The 26,422-nt window shown below is 43.1% G+C and overlaps 1 protein-coding gene across 2 annotated transcripts; it reads left to right on the top strand.

The window, feature by feature from the left end:
• The first annotated feature begins 14,721 nt into the window (after positions 1-14,721).
• On the top strand, positions 14,722-22,374 carry si:ch1073-220m6.1 (signaling lymphocytic activation molecule). 2 transcript variants are annotated; one of them, XM_021577794.2, is made up of 5 exons: positions 14,722-14,847; positions 15,095-15,388; positions 19,915-20,169; positions 20,332-20,480; positions 20,685-22,374. In XM_021577794.2, the coding sequence occupies exons 1-5, from the start codon at positions 14,784-14,786 to the stop codon at positions 21,036-21,038; spliced, it is 1,116 nt and encodes a 371-aa protein (XP_021433469.2). In that variant the 5' UTR covers positions 14,722-14,783; the 3' UTR covers positions 21,039-22,374. The 2 variants fall into 2 exon arrangements, with proteins under 2 accessions (XP_021433469.2, XP_021433470.2); XM_021577795.2 differs by lacking the exon at positions 15,095-15,388 and having other exon boundaries at positions 14,733-14,847.
• The last annotated feature ends 4,048 nt before the right edge of the window (positions 22,375-26,422 follow it).

Below are 26,422 nucleotides of genomic sequence, written 5' to 3'. Positions count from 1 at the left end.
GACTATTGCAGCATAGATACTGGAGGCTGAGACAGGAGGGGTCAGGAGACACTGTGGCCCCATCCGATGATACCAACGGACAGGGCCAAGCAGGAAGAATATAACCCCACCCACTTTGCCAAAGCACAGCCCCCACACCACAAGAGGGATCTCTTCAACCACCAACTTACCATCCTGAGACAAGGCCGAGTATAGCCCACAAATATCACCGCCACGGCACAACCCAAGGGGGGGCGCCAACCCAGACAGGAAGATCACATCAGTGACTCAACCCACTCAAGTGACGCACCCCTCCTAGGGACAGCATGAAAGAGCACCAGTAAGTAAGCCAGTGACTCAGCCCCTGTAATAGGGTTAGAGGCAGAGAATCCCAGTTGAAAGAGGGGAACCGGCCAGGCAGAGACAGCAAGGGCGGTTCGTTGCTCCAGAGCCTTTCTGTTCACCTTCACACTCCTGGGCCAGACCATACTCAATCATATGACCCACTGAAGAGATGAGTCTTCAGTAAAGACTTAAAGGTTGAGACAGAGTTTGCGTCTCTCACATGGGTAGGCATAGGTTCCATAAAAATGGAGCTCTATAGGAGAAAGCCCTGCCTCCAGCTGTTTGCTTAGAAATTCTAGGGACAATTAGGAGGCCTGCGTCTTGTGACCGTAGCATACGTGTAGGTATGTACGACAGGACCAAATCAGAGAGATAGGTAGGAGCAAGCCCATGTAATGCTTTGTAGGTTGAATTCAGCCCTTGCCTTGGCAGGAAGCCAGTGTAGGGAGGCTAGCACTGGAGTAATGATAATTTTTTGGGGTTCTAGTCAGGATTCAAGTGGGCGTATTTAGCACTAACTGAAGTTTATTTAGTACTTTATCCGGGAAGCCGGAAAGTAGAGCATTGCAGTAGTCTAACCTAGAAGAACAAAAGCATGGATTAATTTTTCTGCATCATTTTTGGACAGAAAGTTCTGATTTGTTCAATGTTACATAGATGGAAAAAAGCTGTCCTTGAAACAGTCTTGATATGTTCATCAAAAGAGAGATCAGGGTCCAGAGTAACGCCGAGGTCCTTCACAGTTTTATTTGAGACGACTGTACAACCATTAAGATTAATTGTCAGATTCAACAGAAGATCTCTTTGTTTCTTGGGACCTAGAACAAGCATCTCTGTATTGTCCGAGTATAAAAGTAGAACGTTTGCAGCCATCCACTTCCTTATGTCTGAAACACAGGCTTCTAGCGAAGGCAATTTTGGGGCTTCACCATGTTTCATTGAAATGTACAGCTGTGTGTCATCCGCATAGCAGTGAAAGTTAACATTATGTTTTCGAATGACATCCCCAAGAGGTAACATATATAGTGAAAACAATAGTGGTCCTAAAACGGAACCTTGAAGAACACCGAAATTTACAGTTGATTTGTCAGAGGACAAACCATTCACAGAGACAAACCGATATCTTTCTGACAGATAAGATCTAAACCAGGCCAGAACTTGTCCGTGTAGACCAATTTGGGTTTCCAATCTCTCCAAAAGAATGTGGTGATCGATGGTATCGAAAGCAGCACTAAGGTCTAGGAGCACGAGGACAGATGCAAAGCCTCGGTCTGATGCCATTAAAAGGTAATTTACCACCTTCACAAGTGCAGTCTCAGTGCTATGATGGGGTCTAAAACCAGACTGAAGCATTTGGTATACATTGTTGATCTTCAGGAAGGCAGTGAGTGGCTGCGCAACAGCCTTTTCTAAATTTTTTGAGAGGAATAGAAGATTCGATACAGGCCAATAGTTTTTTACATTTTCTGGGTCAAGGTTTGGCTTTTTCAAGAGAGGCTTTATTACTGCCACTTTTAGTGAGTTCGGTACACATCCGGTGGATAGAAAGCCGTTAATTATGTTCAAAATAGGAGGACCAAGCACAGGTAGCAGCTCTTTCAGTAGTTTAGTTGGAATAGGGTGCAGTATGCAGCTTGAAGGTTTAGAGGCCATGCTTATTTTCATCATTGTGTCAAGAGATATACACTGCTCAAAAAAAATTAAACCAGACTAAAGCATTTAGTATATGCGCAACAGGTATTTTTAAAATGTACACTGCTCAAAAAAATAAAGGGAACACTAAAATAACACATCCTAGATCTGAATGAATGAAATATTCTCATTAAATACTTTTTTCTAATCACTGATCATAATCTTGTTTTGATTGGCCTGACTGAAACATGGCTTAAGCCTGATGAATTTACTGTGTTAAATAAGGCCTCCCCTCCTGGCTACACTAGTGACCATATCCACCGTGCATCCCGCCAGGCTGATCCAACTTTGATGTAATGTCCTTAAAACAAGTCAAAATGAGGCTCAGTAGTGTGTGTGGCCTCCACGTGCCTGTATGACCCCCCTACAACGCCTGGGCATGCTCCTGATAAGGTGGCGGATGGTGTCCTTCCAGACCTGGACTAAAGCATTCGCCAACTCCTGGACAGTCTGTGGTGCAACGTGGCGTTGGTGGATGGGGCGAGGCGTGATCTCCCAGATGTGCTCAATTGTATTTAAGGCCTGGGGAACGGGCGGGCCAGTCCATTGCATCAATGCCTTCCTCTTACAGGAACTGCTGACACACTCCAGCCACATGAGGTCTAGAATTGTCTTGCATTAGGAGGAACCCATGGCCAACCGCACCAGCATATGGTCTCACAAGGGGTCTGAGGATCTCATCTCGGTACCTAATGGCAGTCAGGCTACCTCTGGCGAGCACATGGAGGGCTGTGCGGCCCCCAAAGAAATGCCACCCCACACCATGACTGACCCACCGCCAAACCGGTCATGCTGGAGGATGTTGCAGGCAGCAGAACGTTCTCCACGGCATCTCCAGACTCTGTCACGTCTGTCGCATGTGCTCAGTGTGAACCTGCTTTCATCTGTGAAGAGCACTGGGCGCCAGTGGCGAATTTGTCAATCTTGGTGTTCTCTGGTAAGCACGCCCACCTGTGGACGTCAGGCCCTCATACCACCCTCATGGAGTCGGTTTCTGACAGTTTGAGCAGACACATGCACATTTGTGGCCTGCTGGAGGTCAGTTGGCAGGGCTCTGGCAGTGCTCCTCCTGCTCCTCCATGCACAAAGGTGGAGGTAGCGGTCCTGCTGCTGGGTTGTTGCCCTCCTACGGCCTCCTCCGCGTCTCCTGATGTACTGGCCTGTCTCCTGGTAGCGCCTCCATGCTCTGGACACTACGCTGACAGACACAGCAAACCTTCTTGCCACAGCTCGCATTGATGTGCCATCCTGGATGAGCTGCACTACCTGAGCCACTTGTGTGGGTTGTAGACTCTGTCTCATGCTACCACTAGAGTGAAAGCACCGCCAGCATTCAAAAGTGACCAAAACATCAGCCAGGAAGCATAGGAACTGAGAAGGGGTCTGTGGTCACCACTTGCAGAACCACTCCTTTATTGGGGGTGCCTTGCTAATTGCTTATAATTTCCACCTGTTGTCTATTCCATTTGCACAACATCATGTGAAATTGATTGTCAATCACTGTTGCTTCCTAAGTGGACAGTTTGATTTCATAGAAGTGTGATTGACTTGGAGTTACATTGTGTTGTTTAAGTGTTCCCTTTATTTTTTTCTCTCTTGATCCTAGGTCCTGGCAGAGTTGTACAGACTCCGGACAACTGAGCTTTGAAGGAATACGCAGATTTAAAGAGTCCGTAATTTGCTTTCTAATAATCATGATATTTTCCTCAAAGAAGTTCATTAATTTATTACTGCTGAAGTGAAAGCCATCCTCTCTTGGGGAATGCTGCTTTTTAGTTAGCTTTGCAACAGTATCAAAAATACATTTTGGATTGTTCTTATTTTCCTCAATTAAGTTGGAAAAATAGGATGATCGAACAGCATTGAGGGCTCTTCGATACTGCACGGTACTGTCTTTCCAAGCTAGTCGGAATACTTCCAGTTTGGTGTGGCGGCATTTCCGTTCCAATTTTCTGGAAGCTTGCTTCAGAGCTCGGGTATTTTCTGTATACCAGGGGGTTTCTTATGAGAAATGTTTTTATGGGTGCAATTGCATCTAGGGTATTGTGCAAGGTTAAATTGAGTTCCTCAGTTAGGTGGTTAACTGATTTTTGTCCTCTGACGTCCTTGGGTAGACAGAGGGAGTCTGGGAGGACATCAAGGAATCTTTGTGTGGTCTGTGAATTTATAGCACGACTTTTGATGTTCCTTGGTTGGGGTCTGAGCAGATTATTTGTTGCAATTGCAAACGTAATAAAATGGTGGTCCGATAGTCCAGGATTATGAGGAAAAACATTAAGATCCACAACATTTATTCCATAGGACAAAACTAGGTCCAGAGTATGACTGTGACAGTGAGTAGGTCCAGAGACATGTTGGACAAAACCCACTGAGTCGATGGCTCCGAAAGCCTTTTGGAGTGGGACTGTCGACTTTTCCTTGTGAATATTAAAGTCACCAAAAATGTGAATATTATCTGCTATGACTACAAGGTCTGATAGGAATTCAGGGAACTCAATGAGGAACACTGTATATGGCCCAGGAGGCCTGTAAACAGTAGCTATAAAAAGTGATTGAGTAGGCTGCATAGATTTCATGACTAGAAGCTCAAAAGACAAAAACGTCATCTTTTTTTTTGTAAATTGAAATTTTCTATCAAAAATGTTAGCAACATCTCCGCCTTGGCGGGATGCACGGGTGATATGGTCACTAGTGTAGCCAGGAGGTGAGGCCTCATTTAACACAGTAAATTCATCAGGCTTAAGCCATGTTTCAGTCAGGCCAATCACAACAAGATTATGATCAGTGATTAGTTCATTGACTATAATTGCCTTTGAAGTAAGGGATCTAACATTAAGTAGCCCTATTTTGAGATGTGAGGTATCACGATCTCTTTCAATAATGACAGGAATGGAGGAGGTCTTTATCCTAGTGAGATTGCTAAGGCGAACACTGTTTAGTTTTGCCCAACCTAGGTTGAGGCACAGACACGGTCTCAATGGGGATAGCTGAGCTGACTACACTGACTGTGCTGGTGGCAGACTCCACTAAGCTGGCAGGCCTGCTGCCTGGCCTGCACCCCATTTCATTTTGGAGCTAGAGGAGTTAGAGCCCTGTCTATGTTGATATATAAGATGAGAGCACCCCTCCAGGTAGGATGGTGTCCGTCAGTCCCAGAAAGAGGGCCAATTATCTACAAATTCTATCTTTTGGGAGGGGCAGAAAACAGTTTTCAACCAGCGATTGAGTTGTGAGACTGCTGTAGAGCTCATCACTCCCCCTAACTGGGAGGAGGCCAGAGACAATTACTCGATGCCGACATCTTTCTAGCTGATTTACACGATGAAGCTATGTTGCGCTTGGTGACCTTTGACCGTTTCATCCTAACATCGTTGGTGCCGACGTGGATAACAATATCTCTGTACTCGCCAGTTTTAGATTTAGCCAGCACCATCTTCAAATTAGCCTTAACGTCGGTAGCCCTGCCCCCTTCGTAAACAGTGCATGGTCGCTGGATGATTTGTTTTAAGTCTAATACTGCGGGTAATGGAGTCGCCAATGACTAGAATTTTCTATTTGTCAGAGCTAATGGTGGGAAGCGTCGGCATCTCAGCCCCCGTAACGGGAGGAGTAGAGACAAGAGAAGGCTCGGCCTCTGACTCGTTTCTTAATGGGGAAAACCGGTTGAAAGTTTCTGTCGGCTGAATGAGCGACACCGGTTGAGCATTCCTACAGCATTTCCCTCCAGAAACCGTGAGAAAGTTGTCCAGCTGCGGGAACCGTGCGAGGGGATTTATACTAACGTTACTATCTGTACTTACTGGTGGCACAGATGCTGTTTCATCCTTTCCTACACTGAAATTACCCTTGCCTAACGATTGCGTCTGAAGCTGGGCTTGCAGCACAGCTATCCTCGCCGTAAGGCGATCGTTCTCCTGTATATTATGAGTATAGTGACTGCAATTAGAAGGCATCATGTTCATGTTACTACTTAGCTTCGGCTGTTGGAGGCCCTGACGAACCATGTCCAGATAAAGCATCCGGGAGTGAAAATGTTGAGTGAAGGAAAAACCAAAAACATAAACGGTAATTAAAAAGTAAAAACCGTAAAGTTGTCAGGTAGCAAAGTAAGTTTGGCAACAAAACGCACAGCAACATGTAAACAAGTCTGCAAGTCAGAAACGTCAAAACTGAGAAAACTAGAACAAAGACAGTAGCAAGGGAAAACAGCTGGTAGGCTTGACGAACAAAATGAACTGGCAACAAACAAAGAGAGAACACAGGTATAAATACACTGGGGATAATGAGGAAGATGGGAAACACCTGGAGGGGGTGGAGACAAGCACAAAGACAGGTGAATTAGATCAGGGTGTGACAACAATAGCTACAGGACAGCTGCTTAAGCTTTAAGCTACTGTCTGGGATCTGGGAATTATGGTAATTTCAATTATTGAACCATTAATTATATTCTTGGATAATATAATGTATAAATGTACACCAAGGTAATTCTTTGTCATGCCTCATTTTAGGAGGATCAGATGGTGACAGGGGTCTCAGCAGGGTCAGGCAGCCAGGGAAGACCAGTAGGTGACAGAGGAGAGGTGAATTTTTACAGTTACAACACTTTATTCTCTCTGTCCAGCAAACACTGGACAAGCCAGATGCTAATTTAAGGAAGAGAGTATGTTTTTTTTTTTATCTCAAGAAGTCTACAGATTCTCCCTCCTCCCTATTTTTGTTTGCTTGGAAATGTTGATACTGGAGACTGTTATCAGAAGAAACTGTGCAACCTACCATTTATAGTGGCTAATAAATGCATTGCCATTCATTGGAAAGTTAGTTATCCTCCCACAATGTATGGAAGAAATGTAAAGTTATGTACAGTATCACTAGATTTGTTTTAAGATTAAGGGTATACTATGCAACCTTTATAGTCTGTATTGAAAACATGCCCACGTCAGAGGAGATTCAGGCAATCCCTAGCTGCTGGGCTGCTCAGTCCTGGCCCTGGGGGACTATACTGGCCCTGGGGGACTGTACTGTACTCTGGCTTTTTTATTTTTTTATTTTTATTTCACCTTTATTTAACCAGGTAGGCTAGTTGAGAACAAGTTCTCATTTGCAACTGCGACCTGGCCAAGATAAAGCAAAGCAGTTCGACACATACAACAACACAGAGTTACACATGGAATAAACAAACACATTTGCATGTGCAAATGAGGTAGGATAAGAGAGGTAAAGGCAATAAATAGGCCATGGTGACGAAGTAATTACAATATAGCAATTAAACACTGGAATGGTAGAATGTGCAGAAGATGGATGTGCAAGTAGAGATACTGGGGTGCAAAGGAGCAACATAAATCTAAACACAGTATGGGGATGAAGTAGATTGGATGGGCTAATTTACAGATGAGCTATGTACAGGTGCAGAGATCTGTGAGCTGCTCTGACAGCTGGTGCTTAAAGCTAGTGAGGGAGGTAAGAGTCTCCAGCTTTATTGATTTTTGCAGTTCGTTCCAGTCATTGGCAGCAGAGGACTGGATGGAGAGGCGGCCAAAGGAAGAATTAGCTTTGGGGGTGACCAGCGAGATATACTTGCTGGAGCGCATGCTACGGGTGGGTGCTGCTATGGTGACCAGTGAGCTGAGATAAGGCAGGGCTTTACCTAGCAGAGACTTGTAGATGACCTGGAGCCAGTGAGTTTGGCAACGAGTATGAAGCGAGGGCCAGCCAACGAGAGCATACAGGTCGCAGTGGTGGGTAGTATAATGGGGCTTTGGTGACAAAACGTATGGCACTGTGATAGACTGCATCACATTTGTTGAGTAGAGTGTTGCAGGCAATTTTGTAAATTACATTGCCGAAGTCGAGGATCGGTAGGATGGTCAGTTTTACGAGAGTATGTTTGGCAACATGACTGAAGGATGCTTTGTTGCTAAATAGGAAGCCGATTCTAGATATAATTTTGGATTGGAGATGTTAAATGTGAGTCTGGAAGGAGTCTAACCAGACACCTAGGTATTTGTAGTTGTCCACATATTCTAAGTCAGAACCGTCCAGAGTAGTGATGCTGGACGGGCAGGCAGGTGCGGGCAGCGATCGGTTGAGAGCAGAGCATTGAGAGCAGAGCATGCATTTAGTTTTACTTGCATTTAAGAGCAGTTGGAGGCCACGGAAGGAGAGTTGTATGGCATTGAAGCTCATCTGGAGGTTAATTAACACAGTGTCCAAAGAAGGGCCAGAAGTATACAGAATGTTATCGTCTGCGTAGAGGTGGATCAAAGAATCACCAACAGCAAGACCGACATTATTGATGTATACAGAGAAGAGAGTTGGCCCGAGAATTGAACCCTGTGGCACCCCAAAAGAGACTGCCAGAGATCCGGACAACAGGCCCTCCGATTTGACATTCTGAACTCTATCAGAGATGTAGTTGGTGAACCAGGTGTGACGACCCTCCCACTCTGTCTGCTGAATTCTCTCTCTTTGCTCTTGTTTTCCTTAATAGCATATCGGTGGGCTGAGCCGGCAGGGTCGTCAGAAAGCCTGAAAGCCTGATCGAAAGCCTTAGCCAGGTCGATGAATACAGCTGCACAGTAATGTCTCTTATTGATGGCGGTTATGATATTGTTTAGGACCTTGGGCGTGGCTGAGGTGCACCCATGACCAGTTCTGAAACCAGATTCCATAGTGGAGATGGTACGGTGTTATTCGTAATGGTCGGTAATCTGTTTGTTAACTTGGCTTTCGAAGACCTTAGAAAGGCAGGGGTAGAATAGATATAGGTCTGTAGCTGTTTGGGTCTAGAGTGTCTCCCCCTATGAAGAGGGGGATGACTGCGGCAGCTTTCCAATCTATGGGAATCTCAGATGATACGAAAGAGGTTGAACAGGCTAGTAATAGGGGTTGCAACAATTTTGGCAGATCATTTTAGAAAGAGAGGGTCCAGATTGTCTAGCCCGGATGATTTGTAGGTGTCCAGATTTTGCAGCTCTTTCAGAACATCAGCTATCTGGTTTGGGTGACGGAGAAGTGCGGGAGGTTTGGGCGAGTTGCTGTGGGGAGCGCAGGGCTGCTTGAGGGCATCAAGCTTAGATTGTAGGATGGCCGGGGTGTTAAGCATGTCACAGTTTAGGTCACCTAGCAGCACGAGCTCTGAGGATAGATGGGGGGGGGGGGGCAATCAATTCACATATGGTGTCCAGGGCACAGCTGGGGGCAGAGGGTGGTCTATAGCAAGCATCAACAGTGAGAAACTTGTTTCTGGAAAGATGGATTTTTAAAAGTAAGAATTGTTTCTGAGATTTCCATACCCAACTACAACATTTTCCGTCGAGACATAAAAAAAAGATGGGAAGGAAGTTGTGTTGGGGAGAGAGTTGAGTTATTGATTAGACTGGTGGGGGTCGAGCATGTAGGCGGCTCGGGTTGGCTGGGCGGTCTGGCTGAAATTTGATATAGAGGATGTCGGTCTTAAAGGCAATCAAACGTTGTCTTTGTACTTTATTTGTGAGAGTTTTCCATTTGTTAGGCTGTTGGTTAAAGGAGGAGCAAAATATTGATTATTGAAATATCATGGATCTAGTCTTATCAATCACTTAAACATATTTATATATATATTTAATAATCTTACCGAACTGTGGGCATTTTTGCTTACTTTTTGTTGTTAATAGTAAATAGAGACAGCAAGAAGGGCCATGGGTCATATTATATTGTGTAGAAATGCAGGAAATGTGCTGTAGATGCCCCACAAAAATGGGAGGACCCCCCAGAACCCCTGCCAAGTTATATCCCCCACTACAAATACCACTGCTGGTTGATTTAAAAAGTAATAGTCAATCGATCAATAATATTATAATACTCTTAGCAAAAATGTTTACTTTTAATTTACAATATGTAGAATCTGTGTCTCACCCTGATTGGTTTCACCTGTCTTTGTGCTTTTCTCCACCCCCCCCCCCCAGGTGTCGCCCATCTTCCCCATTAACTCCTGTGTATTTATACCTGTGCTCTCTAACCCTAACCCCTAACCTGTTTGTCTGTTGCCAGTTCGCCCTGTCTTGTCAGGTCTTACCAGCGTGCTTTCCCGTTTTCCTATTTCTCAAGTGTTGGTTTCCCGGTTCTGACCCCAAGCCTGCCTGCCATCCTGTACCTGCCTGACGGACCTGATTACGAACCTCTGCCTGTTCTCGAGCTGCCCTTTGCCCCATGCTATAATAAATGATTGATAACTGATGCCTCCTGTCTGCACCTGGGTCATATCCTGAGCCATGATACTATGAGAAAAGAAAGGATCAGAACTTTTGTGAAACAGCACAGTTAAAAAAATATATGGCAAATAGAAATCAAAACTGGATGGTGTTTATAGCTAGATGGGAGGGGTTGATTGGAGCTGAAGGATGGGACTAAAAACAAACAAAAAATAACTATAGTAAAATATACTGTGTCCATAAAATGTAAAAACTATGTATGCTGGAAGTAGAAGACTAAATGTTGTTGTCCATTAGTTTACTCCAATTAGGAGAGGGATTGTAGGGTTATGTTCCAGCTCTCGTGAGTGAAAGTGTTCATGATTATTTATTTACCAAAATATCAAAACGAAAGCGCACAGTTCTGTCAGGTAATGACACGAAACAGAAAACAACTACCCACAAAACACAGGTGGGTAAAAGGCTGCCTAAGTATGATTCCCAATCAGAGACAACGATAGACAGCTGCCTCTGATTGGGAACCACATTCGACCAAAAACAAAGAAATAGAAAACATAGAAATAAAGAAACTAGAATACCCACCCTAGTCACACCCGAACCAAAATAGAGAATAAAAGCCTCTCTATGGCCAGGGCATGACAGGTTAGGGGGAAAAAATATATATATCTATATCTATATATATATATATTTACAGTGGCCTGCGAAATAATTCACCCCTCTTTACATTTTTCCTATTTCGTTGCCTTACAACCTGGAATTAAAATATATTTTTGGGGGGGTTTGTATCATTTGATTTACACAACATACCTACCACTTTGAAGATGCAAAATATTTTTTATTGTGAAACAAGAAATAAGACAAGAAAAAACAGAAAACTTGAGCGTGCATAACTATTAACACCCCCAAAGTCAATACATTGCAGAGCCACCTTTTGCAGCAATTACAGCTGCAAGTCTCTTGCGGTATGTCTCTATAAGCTTGGAACATCTAGCCACTGGGATCTTGACCCATTCTTCAAGGCAAAACTGCTCCAGCTCCTTCAAGTTATATTAGTTCCACTGGTGTACAGCAATCTTTAAGTCATACCACAGATTCTCAATTGGATTGAGGTCTGGGCTTTGACTAGGCCATTCCAAGACTTTTAAATGTTTTCCCTTAAACCACTCGAGTGTTACTTTAGCAGTATGATTAGGGTCATTGTCCTGCTGGAAGGCAAACCTCCATCCCAGTCTCAAATCTCTGGAAGACTGAAACAGGTCATCCATCATTTCTTCAATTCTGACCAGTTTCCCAGTCCCTGCCAATGAAAAACCTCCCCACAGCATGATGCTGCCACCACCATGCTTCACTGTGGGGATGGTTTCTCGGGGTGATGAGAGATGTTTGGTTTGCTCCAGACAGAGAGTTTTCCTTGATGGCCAAAAAGCTCAATTTTAGTCTCATCTGACCAGAGTACCTTCTACCATATATTTGGGGAGTCTCCCACATGCCTTTTGGCAAACACCAAAAGTGTTTGCTTATTTTTTTCTTTAAGCAATGGATTTTTTCTGGCCACACTTCCTTAAAGCCCAGCTCTGTGGAGTGTACGGCTTAAAGTGGTCATATGGACAGATACTCCAATCTCCGCTGTGGAGCTTTGCAGCTCCTTCAGGGTTATCTTTGGTCTCTTTGTTGCCTATCTGATTTATGCACTACTTGCCTGGTTCATGAGTTTGTGGGTGGCCCTCTCTTGGCAGGTTTGTTGTGGTGCCATATTCTTTCAATTTTGTAATCATGGATTTAATGGTGCTCTGTGGGATGTTCAAAGTGTCAGATATTTTTTTATAACCCAACCCTGATCTGTACTTATCCACAACTTTGTCCCAGAACTTTTTGGAGAGTTCCTTGGTCTTCATGGTGCCGCTTGCTTGGTGGTGCCAATTGATTAATGGTGTTGCAGACTCTGGGCACTTTCAGAACAGGTATATATATACTGAAATCATGTCACACTTAGATTGCACACAGGTGGACTTGAACTAATTACGTGACCTCTGAAGGTACAGTGCCTTGCGAAAGTATTCGGCCCCCTTGAACTTTGCGACCTTTTGCCACATTTCAGGCTTCAAACATAAAGATATAAAACTGTATTTTTTTGTGAAGAATCAACAACAAGTGGGACACAATCATGAAGTGGAACGACATTTATTGGATATTTCAAACTTTTTTAACAAATCAAAAACGGTAAAATTGGGCGTGCAAAATTATTCAGCCCCCTTAAGTTAATACTTTGTAGCGCCACCTTTTGCTGCGATTACAACTGGGGTATGTCAGGGGTAAGTCGCTTGGGGTATGTCTCTATCAGTTTTGCACATCGAGAGACTGACATTTTTTCCCATTCCTCCTTGCAAAACAGCTCGAGCTCAGTGAGGTTGGATGGAGAGCATTTGTGAACAGCAGTTTTCAGTTCTTTCCACAGATTCTCGATTGGATTCAGGTCTGGACTTTGACTTGGCCATTCTAACACCTGGATATGTTTATTTTTGAACCATTCCCTTGTAGATTTTGCTTTATGTTTTGGATCATTGTCTTGTTGGAAGACAAATCTCCGTCCCAGTCTCAGGTCTTTTGCAGACTCCATCAGGTTTTCTTCCAGAATGGTCCTGTATTTGGCTCCATCCATCTTCCCATCAATTTTAACCATCTTTCCTGTCCCTGCTGAAGAAAAGCAGGCCCAAGCCATGATGCTGCCACCACCATGTTTGACAGTGGGGATGGTGTGTTCAGGGTGATGAGCTGTGTTGCTTTTACGCCAAACATAACGTTTTGCATTGTTGCCAAAAAGTTCAATTTTGGTTTCATCTGACCAGAGCACCTTCTTCCACATGTTTGGTGTGTCTCCCAGGAGGCTTGTGGCAAACTTTAAACGACACTTTTTATGGATATCTTTAAGAAATGGCTTTCTTCTTGCCACTCTTCCATAAAGGCCAGATTTGTGCAATATACGACTGATTGTTGTCCTATGGATAGAGTCTCCCACCTCAGCTGTAGATCTCTGCAGTTCATCCAGAGTGATCATGGGCCTCTTGGCTGCATCTCTGATCAGTCTTCTCCTTGTATGAGCTGAAAGTTTAGAGGGACGGCCAGGTCTTGCTAGATTTGTAGTGGTCTGATACTCCTTCCATTTCAATATTATCGCTTGCACAGTGCTCCTTGGGATGTTTAAAGCTTGGGAAATATTTTTGTATCCAAATCCGGCTTTAAACTTCTTCACAACAGTATATCCTGCCTGGTGTGTTCCTTGTTCTTCATGATGCTCTCTGCGCTTTTAACGGACCTCTGAGACTATCACAGTGCAGGTGCATTTATACGGAGACTTGATTACACACAGGTGGATTGTATTTATCATCATTAGTCATTTAGGTCAACATTGGATCATTCAGAGATCCTCACTGAACTTCTGGAGAGAGTTTGCCCGCACTGAAAGTAAAGGGGCTTAATAATTTTGCACGCCCAATTTTTCAGTTTTTGATTTGTTAAAAAAGTTTGAAATATCCAATAAATGTCGTTCCACTTCATGATTGTGTCCCACTTGTTGTTGATTCTTCACAAAAAAATACAGCTTTATTTCTTTATGTTTGAAGCCTGAAATATGGCAAAAGGTCGCAAAGTTCAAGGGGGCCGAATACTTTCGCAAGGCACTGTAATTGGTTGCACCAGATTTTATTTAGGGGCTTCATAGCAAAGGGGGTGAATACATATGCACGCACCAGTTTTCAGTTTTTTGAAAAAAAATTGTTTTTCCATTTCACTTCACCAATTTTGACTATTTTTTGTATGTCCATTACATGACATCTATCAAGGCACAAGGCGAGACCCGGATGTAGATGGTTGGAGTCTTTCAATGTTTAATAATCATAAGGGATATGCAAGAGAATGGTCGTGGACAGGCAAAAGGTCAAAACCAGATCAGAGTCCAGGAGATACAGAGTGGCAGACAGGCTCGTGGTCAAGGCCGACAGAATGGTCAGGCAGGCGGGTACAAAGTCCAGAAACAGGCAAAGGTCAAAACCAGCAGGACTAGAAAAAGAGAATAGCAAAAGGAGTACAGGAAAAACAATGCTGGTTGACTTGACTAAACATACAAGACAAACTGGCACAGAGAGACAGGAAACACAGGAATAAATACACTGGGGAATATAAGCGACACCTGGAGGGGGTGGAGACAATCACAGGAACAGGTGAAACAGATCAAGGTGTGTGATAGAAATTAAAATCCATTTAAATTACAGGTTGTAATGCATCAAAATAGGAAAAATACCAAGGGGGATGAATACTTTTGCAGGGCACATTACAGTTTATTTACAAAAATATATATGGGGGACTGGAAATGATGCAGACAATTACATTGATGGAAGCCATAATCTATCTACAATGTTCAAGCTGATCTACCCCCTAAAATAAGTTTTACAAATGAGCACTTAACACTAGAGCTTAAACTGAGGGGGCGGGAAGTTGTGAGAATCGTATTTAGGGCAGGGAACTGCCATCACCTACTTAGTTAGTTTTGAGTAACTCAACCTTGACAGAGATCAGAGAACGATGCCAGACTTCCTCACTTACACTTCTACAATGAACATTTTATGGTTTCTACTCATTCTCACAGGTAACCCATACCAAATTATTTTTTTCAAGATAGTTAAGGTTGAGGTGACTTATAGAAATAGATTTAATAAATGGTGCACATGTATTTTCCAAAGGGAATTAAGCTTTTAGGACAAAAGAAAAATGTCAAATAACAGTTAGGAGTTAGAAAAAAATATGAAGGTAAATAGTTAGCCTGGTATGCTATTCGCGTTTTATCCCCTGCTGAAAAAACGTTGCACCCGGTGAACCTTTTCCTTTTTCTTTAGGGACCTGGGCTGAAGTTCCGTCAATAGACAAGTATGGGCTGAAGGGAGGTTTGGTGTGTCTGGCCGTTGCTGAATCCCCTGGGGAGCATAAAGAACTTAAATGGAAATTCAAAAGTGATGTAATAGTTGATAATAAAGAGATCTCCCCTCAATACAAGGAGAAGGTGCAATATAACCCGGTGAACCACTCTCTGTGCATTAAGAATCTGAAGGAAACGGACAGTGGAATTTACTATCCGACTGTTGGAAAATGGAATTTAGAAACTATTATTGAGTACAAAGTAACAATACAGGGTGAGTATAATTCAAAATTTAACTGAGGGCCCACAAAAAGGCTATTGCCGGCTCTGACTGGGTGTGTGGGTATGGATGTTAGTAAGCAGACCCGAGAAAACCACGTTGGTCCTTCATGATGAGTTCAGATGTTTTTGTGTCCCCTACCACCATCAAAGTTGCTCATCCTTGTTCTAGGGAAGTGGTCTCCAACAGGTCGATTAGGAGCTACTAGTAGCTCGCATATCACCTATGAGTAGCTCACCAAATAATTCTGAAAGGACATGCAATTTTCAAGTGTTCAACCGCTAGCCGTCAAAAACAAATCGTACAATCGCAACTTTAACATCATCACACCCCTAGTTAGCCATTATCGGCTTAAAAAGCCAAACCTAACACAATATCTGACAATTAATTTCCAGCAATATTGCCCCTGTTTGTCTGTGTGGTGCGCGCGTTTGTCTATCACTCCGTGTGTAGCCAGTTGATGTGATAACTGTTTTGTGGGTAGGCTGAAATATGTCCCCCTAAACCTTCTCAATTATATGTTAATTGTAAAGTAGGCTTACCTGGCAGAAGTGTATCATGAGTAGTTATCATTTGTATCTGATATTTGTTATTTACAAACATTGCCATGAAATTAGCAGCAGTAGTACAGAACCATCAGGGGAACAGCAAATTAGAAGGCACATTACTCACTCACTAGCTGAGCAATTAAAGGGCCAGATGCGCAATTCATCTAAATGTTAGTTTTCTTCCAGACCTAAAAAAAAAAAGTGCTTTATCCATTGACATGGACTTAGAACCTCAAATTCTGTTGTTTCTTTAAGAACAATTGTAATTTTAAGAGAGAAAAACAAAAACATATAAAACCAGGAAAAATGAAACAGAACATCATTTGGGAAAATGTATAACATAATTTAGGGAGAAAATCACATATTTTATAGGGCCCCCTTAGAGTTATTTATGAACCATTATTTGACCACGTAAATAGACAGAACACATAGTGCACCCACTTTCTCTTGTAGACTAAAGACGCAGGGAAGAGTTGCAGGGGAGAGGAGAAGAGATGAATGTGCCTGTTTGAAAGCTAGAAAAAAACGAGTAGTTTGTGACATGTTTGATTTTTTTAAAGCAGCCCTCATTTTAGAAAAGGACCCCTGGTCTAGAGAGTGTATTGCATGTGTTAATTTCATGCAGGAGAAAGGCAGCCATGATGATAATACATTTTTTATACTTCTGTAGAGTGGAGATTTATTTATTTCGGTTTGACCTTTTATACCTACTTACATTTTCAACTGTGTATGTTGCTGGTTGTTATTACAGTATAATAACTATTATAAGTTGAGAATATTACAGTACATTTCAAACCATACCCTATGTAGAAGCAGAAGTACAATTCCTGACTTAGGGAAAGCGAGAAAAATACTGGGAAATGAATCATTCTGAGTACCAAATGGCTGTTTAATTGAATACACTATACATACAAAAGTATGCAGACACCCCTTCAAAATAGTGGATTTGGCTCTTTCAGCCACACCTGTTGCTGACAGATCCAGCACACAGCCATGCAATCTCTATAGACAAACATTGGCAGTAGAATGGCCTTACTGAAGATCTCAGTGACTTTCAACATGGAATCGTTATAGGATGCCACCTTTCTAACAAGTCAGTTCATCACATTTCTGCCATGCTAAAGCTGCCTCAGTCAACTGTAAGTGCTGTATTGTGAAATGGAAATGTCTAGGAGCAAGTCTCAGCCTTGAAGTGGTAGGTCGCGCAAGCTCACGGAACGGAACTGCTGAGTGCTGAAGTGCGTAGCGCGTAAAAGTCGTCTGTCCTCAGTTGCAACACTCACTAATAAGTTCCAAACTGCCTCTGGAAGCAACATCAGCACAATAACTGTTTGTCAGGAGCATCATGAAATGGGTTTCCATGGCAGAGCAGCCACACCCAAGTCTAAGATCACCGTGCGCAATAACAAGCGTCAGCTGGAGTGGTGTAAGCTCGCCGCCATTGGTTGGATCTGGGTTTGGCGGGTGCCAGAATTCTATTTGCCCGAATGCAAAGTGCCAACTGTAATGTTTGGTGGAAGATGAATAATGGTCTGGGGCTGTTTTTCATGGTACGGGCTTGGCCCCTTAGTTCCAGTGAAAGGAAATCTTAAAACTACTGCATACAATTACATTCTAGATGATTCTGTAATTCCAACTTTGTGGCAACAGTTTGGGGAAGGCCCTTTCCTGTTTCAGCATGACAATGCCCTTGTGCACAAAGCAAGGTCTATACAGAAATGGTTTGTCAAGATCGGTATGGAAGAACTTGACTGCCCTGACCTCAACCCCATCGAACACCTTTGGGATAAATTGGAAAGCAGACTGCAAGCCAGGCCTAATCACCTAACATCCGTGCCCGACCTCACTAATGTTCTTGTGGCTGAATAGAAGCAAGTCCCCGCAGTAATATTCCAACATCTAGTGTAAAGCCTTCCCAGAAGAGTGGAGGCTGTTATAGTAGCAAAGGGGGGACCAACTCCATATTAATAACCATGATTTTGGAATGAGATATTCAAAGAGCAGGTGTCCACATACTTTTGTTCATGCAGTGTATATCCACATTAACAATCACTCTGGTATTCAGTAAGTATGAATAGCCATGCCCCTAAGACTGATTGACCAGAGTAGGTGCCCCTCTGCTATGCCCCACTTAGCCTTGTACATTATTCACATGTGTAAGTTAATATTTGTCTGTATCATTTTCTCAAAAGTTAGTAGAAGTGAGCATTTAAAACAGGTTTCAAAAAAATATAATCCAGGGCCATACCACCGGATCACCGTAGAAAAATGTCCCCTCCCCCAATGTCAGAGTCAAGCCTATGCCCCTGCACACAATATAAACATTCCTGCAAATGTTTTCCCACATTTTCCTACAACTACGGTCATTGCTTTCTACGTTATAACCAGTGTTGTGTATTCATGGATGCCAAGGGAAGCTAGGCTCCCCCCAAAAATGTACACAAAAACCTAACAAAAAAAAAAAACTATTTTTTTTGTCTCTCAGTGTTTCATAATTTTCCTTCAATATGCAATAGGCTTAATGTGTCTCACCGGAGAAAGCATCCTAGAGAGTGAAACAGCTCCCCTCTGTCGCTGTATGTGTAGGCCTTTTATCTGATGCTTTCTGGTCCAAAAGAGTATGACATTTTTGCCACCCGTAGCATTGAATGCAAGGGAAGCCAGAGAGCATTTGGCTTCCCTTGATAAAAAAATAAATAATAGCCAATCAGCGTTGAGCTAAACGTAGAGAGCTCAACTGTGAATGGTCCTGGTGCACCAAAACAAAGTGTCAAGGGAAGCCCGTTTGGATTTGGCTTCACTCCAATCATTGTGTGTTGATGCCATCCAGTGGCTAGTTAGCTAGCTATAGCTAGCTAAAATGGTCCCTTTCCTAATTAAGCCATGAATGGAGATGGTTTTGTGGTTTTACTTAATTCTCCGTACTGGCCAAAGATTACAATGGCGATTCTGATCCAACCACAAATTCATATATTGTGCCCCAGGCCTGAGAGGATGGAAGTTCAATATGTAGCTAGATGTAGAAGGCTAAATGTTAACTAGCTAATGTTGCCCATGAAAGAAAGTTAGGCTACCAAGCAAGCATTTCAGCCAGGTAGCCTAGGACAACAAAACATGAAAGTGTGTACTACTTACTGTATGACAGAGTGATAAACCGTTTTGTCAACACGAAAGAGAGGATGGCATTGACATTTCTTTACAAGTAGGGTGAGTCATAATGTTTTTTTCTACTTGCACGAAAACGAACACGCGCTTGCGCACGCGCGCACACGCACACACAAAAATGAGAACCATGGACAGCCACATCAAAATAGGGTGAGTCAAAATGTTTTTTCTACTGCACGAAACAGACCGGCGCTTGCGCACACACACACACACACACACACAGAGAAATGAGAACCATGGACAGCCACATCATATTTAGCTTACTGTTGATTGGACTAAATTATTTTTGGTGTCTTTTAGTTGCCACTGTATTAGACTAAGCATAGGTGATTTGATGATGTTGAGGATGTTGAAATGTTGAAGTTGAAATGGTACTGCTATAGTGGAGGCAGCTGCTGTTTTCTTTGCGACTTGCGTTAACTCTATGTGCTTCCAAATCAATAGTTGTTTTGTGGTCCCAAAATGTTGGAAACATTCATTTGCTTGACCATGCTGTAGGTCATGTAACCGTTTCTTACATGCAATATGCTTTTGGTTTTGGGATGAAACAAAGGTGTGGTTGAATTTATTCTGCCACTGTGTCTTCTTAATGTTTCAGGCTTAGGCCTATATAACACATAAGTTGTAAGATGGCTTGTTTCTGGCTTTGCTTCCCCAGCGATTTTACCCACACACTGGTTATAACTGGTTTATGCACAATCATTATTTTGTTTTACTATAGGATTAAACTATAGGAGATTCCTCACACTCCTCTGACTCTTCTTGTCATGGATATAACCTTTTTTCCAACTCCACTGGTTCTTGTAGAAGCTGTTTCCATACCAGTCATGAAGGTGGTGTCTCTCTACTCCAACTCAAGTAGGGGACAATGTAACATCACAGTGAACTGTTCTGTTAAAGACGTCTGGGCACTGTCTGTCTGTAACGGGCGTCAGTGCACACTGTCACAACAGTCACTCACCGTAGTCAATATCACCATCTCCAATGACAACAGCACTATCCAGTGCACAGGCAAAAATCACGTCAGTGCAGAGACCAACTCACAACCCATGAAGGACATGTGTAAGTCCAATTTACTAGCTTCCACCTTCTGTGCCTCTATCATTGTTAAAAAAAGATCAGTTTCAAAGTTTCAAAATATAATTTCTGTTAACATAATTATGTTACAATTTTCCAGCGAAAATGTGAATAACAATGTGTGTGTGTGTGTGTGCGACATCACAGGCATTGTCAAGGGTGGGAAAGCTTCAGAATACCCAGTTGGCATCATTGTGGGCAGTGTTACTGGATTGCTACTCATTATTGTGTTTGTTGGAATACGACGCATCAAATCAACCAGAAGAAGGGCCCGTAAAAACGAGCTGCCACTGCAGGTACCATCTCTGTCCATCATATATCTATTGTCAGTGTCCCGGAAAAACCTTGTATCTCAAAAAAGTGTTTTTTCTTCCCCCCCAGCTCTATCGCCACGTAGTCATGTCACTACTTTCAGTAGTTAAAGAACAAATGTTTCTCAAAATGTTTTAAAGAATGATCATTTGAATGTTGATATAGTATAATATCTCACATCCTAACAGGTCAACCCAGTGAGCGCTCCACAAGGGGAGAGACCGGGACCACAAAACACAGGGGCTTCTGACGTAACAACCATCTACGTCACTGTAGGGAAACCAGGAGCTGCAGGAGTGGAGCTCCCGTCACCAGAAGAGATGCCAGAGTCACAGTCAGCGGCAATCTACAGCACTGTGCAGCAACCAGCTGCAGAAGAGTCTCACCTAGGGGACAAAGTGGGCGCTACAAAAGAAGACAGACCAGGGCCGCAGAGCCCTACATCGATCTACAGCACTGTACAGAAACCAGCAGCAGCACAGTGTTGCCCAGTGGACAAATACAGGAATAATCTCAACAAACCAGACAGAGCTGCTCAATAGGAGATAAACTACCCCTCCGTCCCTCTCACAGTTACCCTGCTATTACATTGACTAAGACTTGACCCGTAGACTCAGATAGCGAAAAGCAAAACACGGGAAATTGTGAAAGAGGAAGAATGAGGGGAAATTGAATATAAAAAAAAAACATTTACTTATTTTGCTTAATTAATCATTCCACCTGTACATGCTTTATTAAAAATACATGTATACAAAACAGCTGAATTAAAAAACAAATGGGAATCCCGTGTTTGATCCCATCTTCAACAAACTGAAAAGAAGGTTGAGATGACAGGCTCAACCAAACAATAGCAATAAAAAGACACGGACAACCAATCAACTGTATATCATATTTTCTTGGTTATCATTTTTGTAATAAGTACCTTATCTAATTGGCTAAAATTCACTAAATGTGAATCGCTGGTAAATGACTGAAATGTCCAATGTCAATGATCGATGAGAAAGCGCATTTACAAATATCAATAGAAAAGTTTCAATCAATTTCTGTAGGATCTGTTACATCTAGCTGGCTATGTGGTAGAACTACATAGGTACTATACAGGTATGACAGATTCAATGAAACTAATGTTCTATGACTGAATGGAATTTCTTTGAATTGCACTTAATTCAATTCTACTCCCTGCCACTCAAACTCAAATTATACATCATGTGGGGTGTGGCCAATTCAATTAGAATTTCAACTCATGAGTTGAATGGCAGTCAATTCCAAAGTTCAGAATTGAGCCCAACCCTGGTGAGAATGTGTTTGTTATTGTGTATTTGAATAAATGCTTTTGAGTGTACAATGTATACATGCTTTTAAGCGTGTGTATGTGTGTGTGTACTGTAAATTAGCCTTAAACATGTCCTTACTTGATGCTGTCATTAAGATTTGTATTGTCAATCCAGACCCACTGTCCGTCTTACATCGCTTCTGTCAGTCCAATCCAGGGGAGTGTCTGCAACCCTTCTCCTCGGTGATGTAGTCAAGTCACTTAACCACGAGCCTGAGTCGAGTCCCAAGTCCCTAGTGTTTGAGGTCCGAGTCCTTTATTCTCAAGTCGAGTCATGGATGCAGATGTCCTCCGTCACGGATGCAAGCGTATCGACTTTGTTCGTTGCTGGAGAAGTAGTAGCATGATCCACTGTGAAACTCCAAGACAGGATAACATTGTGCCTTCCCTCACTCTTCTCCGGAAGCAATCTAAATGGAATTACTCACAGTACTATATCCTGATATGTTCATGTTAAATGTGTGTGTTCCCGTTTAGGAGTGCACGAGAGTTGTGGACAAAAATCCCCCCCTCCCCCAAAAAATATAAAAAAGATTTTTACATGACCCTCTGCTTGTACTGTACACATTTTGTTTGACCCTTTAACCCTCATAATATACACAAAAAAAAGATTACTGTACCACCACAAATAACAATAACTGTAGCAACCCTGCGTTTATAAACATGGATATTGACATAAACACTTTAGCATGGTTTTGTGGCATAGTCGATGCCACGCAGGGCTATGGGCCAGAAGGTTGAGGGTTTGTCGCCCGACAACCCAAAGGACGCGAGTTTGAATCTCATCATGGACAACTTTGTCATTTTAGTTAATTAGCAACTTTTCAACTACTTACCACTTTGCAACTACTTAGCATGATGACTAACTCAAAACCTAACCTTAACCCTTTTAGCTAAACCTTCCTCTAACCCTAACCTTAACCCTTTAACCTAGAATTCATAACATATCAATTTGCAAATTCAGATCATATTGTACATTTTTCAAATTCATAACATATACTGAGCAAAAATATAAATCCGACATGCAACAATTTGCAGTTACAGTTCATATAAGGAAATCAGTCAATTGAAATAAATGATTGAGGCCCTAATCGATTCACATGACTGGGAATACAGATATACATCTTGTCAAAGATACCTTCAAAAAAGGTAGGGGAATGGATCAGAAAACCAGTCAGTATCTGATATGACCACCATTTGCCTCACGCATAGAGTTGATCAGGCTGTTGATTTTGACCTGTGGAATGTCGTCCCACTCCTCTTCAACGGCTGTGCAAAGTTTCTGGATGTTGGTGGGAACTGGAACACGCTGTCATACACGTCGATCCAGAGCATCCCAAACATGCTAAATGGGTTACGTGTGGTAAGTATGCAGGCCATGGAAGAACTGTGACATTATTAGCTTCCAAGCATTGTGTACAGATCCTTGCGACATGGGGCTGTACATTATTATGCTGAAACATGAGGTATGGCGGTGGATGAATGGCATTGTATTGGGCCTCAGGATCTCGTCACGGTATCTCTGTGCATTCAAATTGCCATCGATGAAATGCAGTTGTGTAAGTTGTCTGTAGCTTATGCCTGCCCGTACCATAACCCCACCACCACGGAGCGCTCACTTCACAATTAAAATTGTGCAGCAAACTGCTCACCCACACAATGCCATACACACTGTACTGGGCCATCTGCCATAAAAGGTAATACATTTAAAAAAATTAAATGACAGATGCGCACAGTGCCTTTAGAAAGTATTCACACCCCTTGATTTTTCACACACTTTGTTGTTACAGCATGCATTTAAAATGGATTAAATGTATATATTTTGTGTCACTGGCCTACACACAATACCCCATAATGTCAATGTTTTTTGCATTTGTTTTACAAATTAATAAAAAATGAAAACCTGAAATATCTTGAGTCAATAATTATTCAACCCCTTTGTGATGGCAAACCTAAATAGTTTCAAGAGTATAAATGTGCTTAACAAGTCAAATAATAAGTTGCATGGACTCACTCTGTGTGAAATAAGTGTTTTACATGATTTTTGGATGACCACCTCATCTCTGTACCTCACACATACAATTATCTGTAAAGCCCCTTTGTCGAGCGGTGGATTTTTCAAACAAAGGTTAAACCACAAAGATCAAGGAGGTTTTCCAATGAAGTGACAACACAGAGTCACTACAAAGATAAACTCCTCTCACAGTCAACTGTGTTTATTTTCAGCAAACTTAACATATGTAGATATTTGTATGAACATAACAAGATTCAACAACTGAGACATAAACAGAACAAGTTCCACAGACATGTGACTAACAGAAATTGAATAATGTGTCCCTGAACAAAGGAGGGGGGGGGGGGGGGGGTCAAAATCAAAAGTAACAGTCAGTATCTGGTGTGGCCACCAGCTGCATTAAGTACTGCAGTGCATCTTCTCCTCATGGACTGCACCAGATGTGCCAGTTTTTGCTCTGAGATGTTACCTAACTCTTCCACCAAGGCACCTGCAAGTTCCCGGACATTTCTGGGGGGAATGGCCCTAGCCCTCTCCCGCCGATCCAACAGGTCCCAGACGTGCTCAATGGGATTGAGATCCGGGTTCTTTGCTGACCATGGCAGAACACATGCTTCAAGAGGGCCACCATTGTTCCTGTTCCCAAGAAAGCTAAGGTAACTGAGCTAAACGACTACCGCCCCGTAGCACTCACTTACGTCATCATGAAGTGCTTTGAGAGACTAGTCAAGGACCATATCACCTCTACCCTACCTGACACCCTAGACCCACTCCAATTTGCTTACCGCCCAAATAGGTCCACAGACGATGCAATCTCAACCACACTGCACACTGCCCTAACCCATCTGGACAAGAGGAATACCTATGTGAGAATGCTGTTCATCGACTACAGCTCAGCATTTAACACCATAGTACTCTCCAAACTCGTAATCAAGCTCGAGACCCTGGGTCTCGACCCCGCCCTGTGCAACTGGGTACTGGACTTCCTGACGGGCCACCCCCAGGTGGTGAGGGTAGGTAACAACATCTCCACCCCGCTGATCCTCAACACTGGGGCCCCACAAGGGTGCGTTCTGAGCCCTCTCCTGTACTCTCTGTTCACCCACGACTGCGTGGCCACGCACGCCTCCAATTCAATCATCAAGTTTGCGGACGACACAACAGTGGTAGGCTCGATTACCAACAACGACGAGACGGCCTACAGGGAGGAGGTGAGGGCCCTCGGAGTGTGGTGTCAGGAAAATAACCTCACACTCAATGTCAACAAAACTAAGGAGATGATTGTGGACTTCAGGAAACAGCAGAGGGAACACCCCCCTATCCACATCGATGGAACAGTAGTGGAGAGGGTAGTAAGTTTTAAGTTCCTCGGCGTACACATCACAGACAAACTGAATTGGTCCACCCACACAGATAGCATCGTGAAGAAGGCGCAGCAGCGCCTCTTCAACCTCAGGAGGCTGAAGAAATTTGGCTTGTCACCAAAAGCACTCACAAACTTCTACAGATGCACAATCGAGAGCATCCTGGCGGGCTGTATCACCGCCTGGTACGGCAACTGCTCCGCCCACAACCGTAAGGCTCTCCAGAGGGTAGTGAGGTCTGCACAATGCCTCACCGGGGGCAAACTACCTGCCCTCCAGGACACCTACACCACCCGATGTCACAGGAAGGCCATGAAGATCATCAAGGACAACAACCACCCGAGCCACTGCCTGTTCACCCCGCTATCATCCAGAAGGCGAGGTCAGTACAGGTGCATCAAAGCTGGGACCGAGAGACTGAAAAACAGCTTCTATCTCAAGGCCATCAGACTGTTAAACAGCCACCACTAACATTGAGTGGCTGCTGCCAACACACTGACTCAACTCCAGCCACTTTAATAATGGGGATTGATGTAAAATATATCACTAGCCACTTTAAACAATGCTACTTAATATGTTTACATACCCTACATTATTCATCTCATATGTCTACAAATATACTGTACTCTATATCATCTACTGCATCTTTATGTAATACATGTATCACTAGCCACTTTAAACTATGGCACTTTGTTTACATAATCATCTCATATGTATATGCTGTACTCGATACCATCTACTGCATCTTGCCTATGCCGTTCTGTACCATCACTCATTCATATATCTTTATGTACATATTCTTTATCCCTTTACACTTGTGTGTATAAGGTAGTAGTTTTGGAATTGCTAGTTAGATTACTCGTTGGTTATTACTGCGTTGTCGGAACTAGAAGCACAAGCATTTCGCTACACTCGCATTAACATCTGCTAACCATGTGTATGTGACAAATAAAATTTGATTTGATTTGAGAACACTGACATAGCTGTCTTGCAGGAAATCATACACAGAACGAGCAATATGGCTGGTGGCATTGTCATGCTGGAGGGTCATGTCAGGATGAGTCCGCAGGAAGGGTTACCACATGACGGAGGAGGATGTCGTACCTGTAAAGCACAGCGTTGAGATTGCCTGCAATGACAAGCTCAGTCCGAGGATGCTGTGACACACCTCCCCAGACCATGACGGACCCTCCACCTCCAAATCGATCCCGCTCC

The sequence above is a fragment of the Oncorhynchus mykiss genome, chromosome 21 (assembly GCF_013265735.2).
Source record: "Oncorhynchus mykiss isolate Arlee chromosome 21, USDA_OmykA_1.1, whole genome shotgun sequence".
In the NCBI taxonomy this organism is placed as follows: domain Eukaryota; kingdom Metazoa; phylum Chordata; class Actinopteri; order Salmoniformes; family Salmonidae; genus Oncorhynchus; species Oncorhynchus mykiss.
This window is presented reverse-complemented; position numbering and strand designations above follow the sequence as displayed.